This window comes from Chenopodium album, chromosome 24, assembly GCF_948465745.1.
Source record: "Chenopodium album chromosome 24, dcCheAlbu1.1, whole genome shotgun sequence".
Lineage (NCBI taxonomy): Eukaryota > Viridiplantae > Streptophyta > Magnoliopsida > Caryophyllales > Amaranthaceae > Chenopodium > Chenopodium album.
The window spans coordinates 2,491,517-2,501,866 of record NC_137857.1 but is presented as its reverse complement, the minus strand read 5'-3'; the positions used below and the strand labels follow the sequence as shown (position 1 = coordinate 2,501,866).

The 10,350-nt window shown below is 37.2% G+C and overlaps 1 protein-coding gene across 1 annotated transcript; it reads left to right on the top strand.

The window, feature by feature from the left end:
- The first annotated feature begins 1,828 nt into the window (after window positions 1-1,828).
- Window positions 1,829-4,190, top strand: LOC145612736 (proline-rich receptor-like protein kinase PERK1). The gene is made up of 7 exons (XM_081668036.1): window positions 1,829-2,441; window positions 2,543-2,629; window positions 2,742-2,812; window positions 2,984-3,060; window positions 3,208-3,349; window positions 3,512-3,673; window positions 3,912-4,190. Exons 1-7 carry the CDS (start codon window positions 1,829-1,831, stop codon window positions 4,188-4,190), a joined length of 1,431 nt encoding a protein of 476 aa, XP_081524162.1.
- Window positions 4,191-10,350: the final 6,160 nt, after the last annotated feature.

The window sequence follows — 10,350 nt, the reverse complement described above, 5'->3', positions numbered from 1 at the left end:
TGTGTCGACTACTTGGTCTTGGTTTGACATTCAAAGTTTTGCATTACATCATAGCCAAACATGAACTCATTTTACCATTCAAGGCAACAACGGTTGAGTCTCATCATCTTCGAGTACATCTATGAAGTTAAACCTGCAAAGTTGAATTATCAACACATTCTATTCTTAGCCTCTATTTCTTCTGTTGTGGTTCTCGATTTTCAAATTATTGCTCCCTTACATTAGGATTGGAGACAATCAGGCTATACTTTATCTATAATTCTGGAATTTTGCGTCTTCAGAGGTCATTATGAGCATAAAAATTCTAGGAGCACATATATCTACTGTAATCGTAGCATGTATTGCTGTAGGACTTTTAATAGTACTGGTACTCTTGATTTGGTTGTGCTGCGTGCTCTGTCGGGGAAGAGATGGAGATAGGAGGAGGAGAACGACTCACAGTATCTCTGTAGAAAATCCTCCTGGAGCTATTAGAGGTATATATGACCCTATCCTGCAGAATTTAGTATTTGTTCTATCTTGGTGCTTGCATGATTCCTGCCCTTTTTTTACATAAATGAATGCGTTTTTATGCTTTTATCTGAATAATGAATTGGATAATATATGCTTGTAAGGCTGGTGATCAAAACTTCCCAAATTGCTTAGGAATTAAGTAAAACGAATACAAGTGCTTAAAAAATGCCATAATTTTTTGGAAATTTTGTTTTTTACCACCTCACAAAAACACGAAAATCTCTTTTACCACCTCCCAAAAAAAGTATTTTACTTTACCACCTCATAAAAAACACGAATATAGGTTTTACCACCACTTAACGGTTTCCATCCAAAAATTCCGTTAAGTGTGGCCCACAGTAACACGTGTCAGCATTTTATTTGTTAAAAAAAAAAGAGAAATTAAAAAAAAAAACAAAAAAAAACCTAAAACTACTCCGGCCACCACCGCGGCACCACCCCCGCGCCACCGCCGCCTTCCCCCCCAACTCACCACAGCACTCCCCGAAACCACCACCTGCGTCGCACCACCAGCCCCAACCCACCTAAACCCTCCCCCTCCCTTTCCCGCAACCGTAACACCCCCAAAAACCACCAAACCCAAAACCCTCCTTCCCTAATACGGTCACGATTTCGGCCACAAATGGCCGAAATCGGCCGGTTTTAAGGCTGAGTGGCCTTAACCGGCCGATTTCGGCCATTTGTGGCCGAAATCGTGGCTATTTTGGGGGGATTCGTGGTCATTGAGGGTTGTGGGTTGGTGGTTTTTGGGTCGATTGCGGTTGCGGGAGATGGAAGGGGGCGTTCAGGTGGGTTGGAAGAGGGAGGGGGTGGAGTTGCGCCGCCAGTGGTAGGTTCGGGGGGTAGTTGTGGGTTAGGTGGTGGCGTGGTGGTGGCGCTGTGGCGGTGGCTGGGTAGCTTTAGAGTTTTTTAATTTTTTTTTCTTTTTTTTTTATTTTTTTCTTTTTTTGGCCAATAATAGCACGACACGTGGCTTTATGGGCCCACTTAACGAATTCTTAAACGGAATCAGTTAAGTGGTGGTAAAACCTATATTCGTGTTTTTTATGAGGTGGTAAAGTAAAATACTTTTTTTGGGAGGTGGTAAAAGAGATTTTCGTGTTTTTGTGAGGTGGTAAAAAACAAAATAGCCTAATTTTTTAGGATTTACGCATTCATGGTACTTTGGAATGCCATTAGATATGATGATATTTAGTCAATAGTTATGAAGTTAAAAAAATCATTTAAACCTTTTACTCTCTGTCTTCTATGTTTATTTTTCTACCAAAACATGTAATAATCCTTTTGTCATTAGTTTGTGTAAAAGCCTAAATGGATGAAGTGCTTGTTAGGTAACCAGCAGCATGTTGAACCAGCTCAACAACGGCAGCAGAACCATAATCCACCTAGAAGGGCTGAACATCATAAGGATTTATATACTCCTCCCGCTTCAGCTGTATCACATCTTCCTTCACAGTCTTCTGTGGGAAGCAATGGCAGCAACCCATTGCCTCCACAACCATCTCGGCGTTCTCCAGCAGCTCAAGTTCCATCAGCTTACTCAAACTCAGGGCAGTCCAATTTATCTGGCAGTGGAAGCTTAATCCCACCTCCATCTCCAGCTTTATCATATGCCTCTTCACAGACCATGTTTACTTACAATGATCTTGCAATGGCAACAAATAGCTTCTCAAAAGATAATTATTTGGGAGAAGGTGGTTTTGGGTCTGTTCACAAAGGACTTCTTCCTACTGGGAAAGCAATTGCTGTTAAGTCTCTTAGATCTAATAGTGGTCAAGGAGAGAGTGAATTTGCGGCAGAAGTTGAAATCATTAGCCGAGTGCATCACAGGCATCTTGTTAAATTAGCAGGTTTCTGCATCACTGGCTCGAAAAGATTTCTTGTTTATGAATTTGTTACTAACAAGACTCTGGAGTTCCACCTTCATGGTTAGATCATGTTTACTTTTACTTGATCGTTGTTTTAATTTTGTTGATTTTTCAAGAATGTATCTATTCTGGTTCCATCTGATGAAATAATCATGTTGCAGGTAAGGATCAGCCTACAATGGATTGGCCCACGAGATTAAAGGTGGCTGTGGGGGCTGCAAAAGGATTAGCATATCTGCATGAAGATTGTAAGTACTCTTGCTGTCATTATGCCTTCAATGTCAGGAACCATTTTTGGTGATTTCCTGATACATGTGTACGGGTGTGAATCTAATGCATGTTCCGGTCACTATAATGTAGGCCAACCAAGAATTATACATCGTGATATTAAAGCTACTAATATACTCCTAGACGACAAATATCAAGCCAAGGTGACTTCCTGATCATGTTTGATTAGTGTTGCTATTGATTTATTGATTTGTTCATAGTATCAATCATTTTTCTCCCTTCCCAACTCTTTAATATCTATTCGAGTATTTGAGATCTTTTAACATGTTTGAATTCATTTTCTACAACGTAAAAGTCAAGCTTGTGTTTTGCAGGTTGCAGATTTTGGACTTGCAAAGCTTACACCTGAAGAATATACACATGTTACCACTCGAGTTATGGGAACCTTGGGGTATAATAATCTGATCCCTTCTTCATGGTCTATTGTACTATATGTCTATATGTATTTGATCCAAAGATATATCCAAATCTAATAAACTAATAAAGTATTAATTTAACACTCATTATGCTGATGTTTCACTCTATATCATGCTTGCAGATACTTGGCTCCAGAGTATGCTTCATCTGGGAGACTCACGGAGAAGTCTGATGTTTATTCCTTCGGTGTCATGCTTCTGGAATTGATTACTGGACGTAGACCAGTTGACAGAACACAAAAGCAGTATAGTCTAGTGGAATGGGTAAAGTTCTTTTCTTTCATGGTTTCAACTCATATCTATATACTGTATGATTTTATACAACTTCAAGAAATCATATTATTTGGATTCAATCAAGCTGAGAAGCTACAGCTTAAAAGATTCTCAGAAAAGTAAATAAATTAGCATTCTGCTGGCTTTTTGCAGGCGAGACCTTTACTCACAACTGCTATGGAGGATGAGAACTTCAATCAACTTGTTGATCCACGCTTGCAATTTAGTTACAAGCATAGTGAGATGGCTCGTATGGTGACTTGTGCTGGTACATGTGTTCGAAAGTCAGCACGTAGTAGACCACTGATGAGTCAGGTATTCAACTCACATGCATGTCTGAAAGTGTATAATAATAAAAAGGCATACTATGGACTAATGCATCTGCTTAGCCTTGAAATTATCTGAAGCACGTTCTTCATATCTTACTGATCAGATAATAATAGAGTATACGGCGTACTATTGACCAATGCATCTGTTTTCCCTTTGATTACAAATATGCCAATTTATCTTTCTTGTTTTTCTGATGCTGTTTTTGAACAATGGAAATGAGCAGGTAGTTCGAGCTCTTGAAGGGAATTTGTCCCTTGATGATTTAACCGAAGGAATAACACCTGGCCGTAGTATGCTCCATAGGTATGAAACTGCTTCAGAAAATACTGGTAGTCAATACAAGAAAGGTTCCAAAGGGGACTCAACAGAATTTGTTAGCACTGAGTATGATGGAACAACAAGCGAGTATGGATTGTATGTGACTGGTTCAAGTAGTGAAGAACAGACTACTCGAGAGTTGGATACTGAAGAGGTGCAGAGAAATAAGGCACATGTTAAGTAACTCCGTATTATTGATTTTAAATTTCTCTAGCTGATTCTAGCTTGCAAATCAATTACTACAAAGGATGACTATGAAATCAATTTTGCAGTCGCGTTATTATGTTCACTAATGGTATGATTCAGGTGCTATTGAAGAGATTATCTTGCATATGCTGGATTGAGACAGATGAGGACTGTTGGTTTTATAACAAAACAAAAAAAAAAGTCTTATAACCCGATGTCTAATACAATTTCATGCTAACCACACTCATAGATCATGTGTGAGTTGGACTGCTGACCATTTGTTATTCTTTGATTGTAAACAAATGATTTTCCCAATTGCAACTATTTTTGTTCATGGAGAAATTCTGTAGGAAATTGTTGTTGTTTTTTTTTTTTTTTTTTTTTCCTTGTTGATTTGTTTGACTGTTAATAAATGTTGGAGTTTTTGTTTTATACATATTTGAATTAGGAGTTTAACTTAGAACTTCAAATATGGATAGAGGAAGTCTTGTATTTATTACATGTGTGAAAAAGATTGATAAAGAATATACATGTGGACACAAGGCTTTAAGAAAGGCATGAGCACGAGAATAAGACATAAAGACACTTTATCCGTATAAACATCTATTTTTGGCAAATAAGGTTGGTTTGACATAGGGTCAAGGGAAGGGAATGAAGCTAAGGTTACTCGAGGCAAATCCAAGGCAACACAAGGGCAAAGGCATCTTAAGACATGATAACAAGAGGTGGCCCAATCCATTAATGAGATGGTTTTGGACACTAATTAGGCATCTATCTTGTGGCTTTGGGACCCCACGAGTCTTCGAGAGACCATTTGGGTGGTTGGAATCATCTACTCCACCTTTAAAGTAACTAGTTAGACCACTATGATGTGACCAACTAGTGGTTGTATATGTTTCGAAACACAACATTTTGTGACTAATATGACCCTAGTAATGTATACTTTTTTTTTGACAAATAGTAATGTATACTTTTGGTGCTGAGAAAAACTATAAAGGCTATGCTTTAATCCATTTGATTACCTTCGTTTTGGTCCATTTGATTACCTTCACTTGAAAAATTTATAAAGGCTATGCTTTAGTCCAATTGATTACCTTTGTTTGAATGTTTGATTATTGTTTTTCATATTATGGTACATTTGAAAACTATAATTACAATTATAAATGTATATAAATAGTGAAAAAGGTCAAACTATATTAATTATTCTGAAATCGCCAAAAAAAATAGAGAAAATGTAAAAATATAAAGGCTATGCCTTGGGCCTGTTCTCTTCAGATTATTTTCAGTTCACCTCAGTTCAGTCAATTAGAACAGGCCCTTAGTCCATTTGATTTAATCTAGTTTGAATAAACTTAACAAATGAGAATCTCATATCTTAAGTACCAATCCCAAACTTTTACTCTTGAATATTAATCCGTAAAATAAACTATCACCTAGGTACTCAAATAATATAGTCCATTCTCTCGTCAAATATATATATATTATAGTCCATTCTAATTATTTATGAAATAAGCAAATACGAATACAAATACGTATTAGATGACTTTTAAATCTATATCTATACTTGTTATTATTATTATTATTATTATACATTAAAAAGCGTTCCTAAAACAAAATATATTCCACGTGTCACATTTTTTAAGTTTGACATGTGAGCAATATGTGCCACATGTCACTATAAACATGACATGTCACCTTCACAATATGGATTAGGTTTGCATATAAAAAATTCTTATAATAAGACTTGAACTCAGGACCAACAAGTTAGTTACAAGTCTTACCATCTTAGCCATTTATCAGTTGTGTTTGTTTATCCAACAAAATTATTGTTAACTTGATAAGTTAATTAGTATTTTATTATGCTATTTGTTTCCATTATGTACTGATTGACTTTGACAACTAAAAAATGTTTATAGCAAGACTTAAACTCGAAACCAACAACAACAAACTAGCAACTCGGGGCATCGCTCAAAAACGACTAGTCGCTTCGCCCCTCGTGAAGTGGGGCTGACTGCTGAGGGGTCCTAATTCTTTACCTTTTCTTAGAACTGTCAATTTGGGTATTCAAGTCGGGTTTTGGTCGGGTCAAGTTAGGTCTCGGGTTAAATCAAGATCAGGTTATGTCGGGTCAATCTAGCTTCTAATCAGTTTCAAGTTCAGGTCGGGTCAATTTCGGTTCAAGTTATAACGGGTTGTTCACCTTTTCGGATATAAGTCGGGTTCAATTCGAGTTAAGATCAAATCGGGTTCAATTTCAGATTCGGGTTGTGTTGAGTCGGGTTTGGATGGGTTAACAAGATGGTACATTCGGTTCAGGTTAGTGTTGAGTCGGGTTTTGGTTCAAGTTCAATTCTAATAAATATCGATGTGGCAAAGTTAAACTATATAATTACACCTTCTATAATTTGATCAAGCATCATCAAGATTTTATTAAACCTATATACGAGTATTAGAGAACAAAGGTATATATATAAGCTGAACAAAAGATTTTATTAAATCGGATTGAGTGTTTACATATAATTATACCAGTATATAAGCTGAATAAAAGGTATATTAAATTTTATTAATTAAACCTTCCATGACTCGTATTCATGTTTTAATTGGGTCAGGTACTAGTTCAGGTTCGGATTGTTTTCGGGTCAGATTAAATCGGTTGACGGTAACTATCAGATCGAGGGCAGGTTCGGGTTCAGGTCATAAAGTATTGGATCAAATAGGGTTTTGAGATTAGGTCAGGTTCAGGTTAGGTTACAGGTCACTAGTTTAACCCCATTGTTCGAGTACAGGCTGGGTTCAAATCTTTGTCCGTTAAAATCGGGTTCTCAGGTCGGGTCAGTTTTTGACACCTCCAGCTATAATCCACACTTTTTGAGGAAATTTTGAGGTTTCGGGGCCCGGTGGCAAAAAGTGTTGAGACCCTAAAGATATATTTTGGGGTCATATAATGTCGTTTGAAACCACATATGACCATTATGTGTTGTCATAAACATCCGTGGTAGGCTAGATTTTACGAAATCGCTGCAAGTTGTGAACGGGTAAAATGACCGTTTAAGAGCATATTGGATGGTTCCACTGACCCAATTGTACTTCCGGAGGATATTAAGGACCATGGTAAATATCTCGGCAATTTTTTGTTTCGGAGAAAATAAAGGTCAAAAAATTACAAAATTAAAGGCTTAATCCACGTTTTTTGAGGAAATTTTGAAGTTTAGGGGCCATATGTTGCCGTTTGAAACCATATATGATCATTCTATGTTGTCATAAACGTCTGTGGTAGGCTTGAGTTTACGAAATCACTACAAGTTGTGAACAGATAAAATTACTATATAAGGGCATATTGAGATATTCCACAGACTCAATTGGACTCCCTGAAGGTATTAGGGATCATGGTTAAAATCTCGATAATTTTTATTTTCGAGAAAAAAAAGGTCAAAAATTACAAAATTGAAGGCTATAATTCATGCTTTTTGAGGAAATTTAAAGTTTTCGGGGCCTGATGGCGAAAAGTGTCGAGACCCTAGAGGATATATCTTAGGGTCATATAATGCCATTTGAAACAATATATGATCATTATATGTTGTTATAAATGTACGTGTTAGGCTTGAGTTTATGAAATCACTACAAGTTGTGAAAAATGACCATTTAAGGCGTATTAGATGGCTCCACTAACCCAATTTGACTCCCGGAGAGTAATAGGGACCATGGCAAAAATCTCGCCAATTTTAGTTTTCGGGCGAAAAAAAGGTCTAAGTTTTAAAAAATTAAAGGCTATAATCCACGTTTTTGAGAAAATTTTGAGGTTTCGGGGCTTTGTGGCGAAAAGCCTTGAGACCTTAATGGTTACATCTCGAGGTCATATAATTTTGTTTGAAACCACATATGATCATTATATGTTGTCATAGACGTCCGTGGTAGGCTTGGGTTTATGAAATCACTACAAATTGTGAAGGGGTAAAATGACCATTTAAGGGCATATTAGATGGATCCACCGACCCAATCGGACTCCCGGAGGGTATTAGGGACCATTGTAAACATCTCGACAATTTTTATTTCCGGACGGAAAAATGTCCAAAAACTACAAAATTGAAGTCTATAATCCACGCTTTTTAAGTAATTTTTGAGGTTTCGGGGCCCGGTGACGAAAAGCCTTGCGACCCTAAGGTATACATCTCGGGGTAATATGATGCCCTTTGAAACTATATATGATCATAATATGTTGTCATAAACGTCCGTGGTAAGCTTGTGTTTACGAAATCACTACAAGTTGTGAACGGGTAAAATGACTATTTTAGGCCATATTGTGAGATTCCACCGACCCAACTGGACTTTCTGAGGGTATTAGGGACAATGGCAAAAATCTCGGCAATTTTATTTCCGGGCGAAAAAAGTTCAAATAATTACAAAATTAAAGGCTATAATCCACGCTTTTTGAGGAAATTTAGAAGTTTTGGAGCCCGATGGAGAAAAGTGTTGAGACCCTAGAGGATATATCTTGAGGTCATATACTGCCATTTGAAACTATATATGATCATTATATCTTGTCATAAATGTACGTGTTAGGCTTTAGTTAATGAAATCATTGCAAGTTGTGAACGGGTTAAATGACCGTTTAAGGGCGTATTAGATTGTTCCACTGACCCAATTTGACTACCTGAGAGTATTAGGGAACATGGCAAACGTCTCGCCAATTTATATTTTCGCGCGAAAAAAAGGTCTATAAATTACAAAATTGAAGGCTATAATTCACGTTTTATGAGGAAATTTTGAGGTTTTGGGGCATGATGGGGAAAAGCCTTGAGACCCTAGCGGTTACATCTCAGGGTCATATAATGCCGTTTGAAACCACATATGATCATTATATATTTTTATAAACGTCCGTGGTAGGCTTGAGTTTACAATGCAAAATCACTACAAGCTAGTTGTGAACGGGTAAAATGACCGTTTAAGGGCATATTGGATGGTTCCACCAACCCAATTAGACTTCCGGAGGGTATTAGGGATCATGGTAAACATCTGGGCAATTTTTATTTCCGGACGGAAAAAGGTAAAAAAAAATTACAAAATTGAAGGCTATAATCCACGTTTTTTAAGCAAATTTTGAGGTTTCGAGGCCCGGTGACGAAAAGCCTTGAGACCCTAAGGGATACATCTCGGGGTCATATGATGCCGTTTGAAACCATATATGATCATTATATATATCATAAATGTCCGTGGTAGGCTTGAGTTTACGAAATCACTACATGTTGTGAACGGGTAAAATGACTATTTAAGGGCATATTGAGAGATTCCACCGACCCAATTGGACTCCATGAAGGTATCCAGGACCATGGTATAAATCTCGGCAATTTTTATTTCCGGTCGAAAAAAGGTAAAAAAATTACAAAATTGAAGGCTATAATCCACGCTTTTTATGGAAATTCAGAGATTTCGGGGGCCTGATGGCGAAAAGTGTTGAGACCCTAGAGGATATATCTTAGGGTCATATGATGCCATTTGAAACCATATAGGATCTTATATGTTGTCATAAATGTACGTGTTAGGCTTGAGTTTATGAAATCATTACAAGTTGTGAACAAGTAAAATGACCGTTTAAGGGCGTATTAGATGGTTCCACTGACCCAATTTGACTTCAGGAGAGTATTAGGAACCATTGCAAACATCTCATCAATTTTTATTTTTGGGCGAAAAAAGGTCAAAATATTACAAAATTGAAGGCTATAATCCACGTTTTTTTAGAAAATTTTGAGGTTTTGGGGCTTGGTGGCGAAACGACTTGAGACCCTAACTGATACATCTCGTGGTTATATAATGTCGTTTGAAACCACATATGATCATTATATGTTGTCATAAACGTCCGTGGTAGGCTTGAGTTCGTTTACGAAATCACTACAAGTTTGAACAGGTAAAATGACCGTTTAAGGGCATATTAAATGGTTCCACCGACCCAATTAGACTCCCGCATGATATTAGGGACCATGGTAAATATCTCGGCAATTTTGTTTTGATGAAATTTTGAGGTTTAGTGACCCGGTTGTGAAAAGCCTTGAGGCTAAAAGGGATACTATTCGGGGTCATATAATGCCGTTTGAAACCATATATGATCATTATATGTTGTAATAAACGTCCGTGGTTGGCTTGAGTTTACAAAATCAGTGCAA

What these genes read in the sequence shown, in the direction of transcription:
- LOC145612736 (XM_081668036.1), top strand. Translation starts at nt 1,829, where the DNA reads ATGAAGTGCTTGTTAGGTAACCAGCAGCATGTTGAACCAGCTCAACAA. An exon ending in ACGACAAATATCAAGCCAAG is followed by an intron (nt 2,813 to 2,983) that starts GTGACTTCCTGA and finishes TGTGTTTTGCAG; the next exon opens with GTTGCAGATTTTGGACTTGC. An exon ending in AGTATAGTCTAGTGGAATGG is followed by an intron (nt 3,350 to 3,511) that starts GTAAAGTTCTTT and finishes GGCTTTTTGCAG; the next exon opens with GCGAGACCTTTACTCACAAC.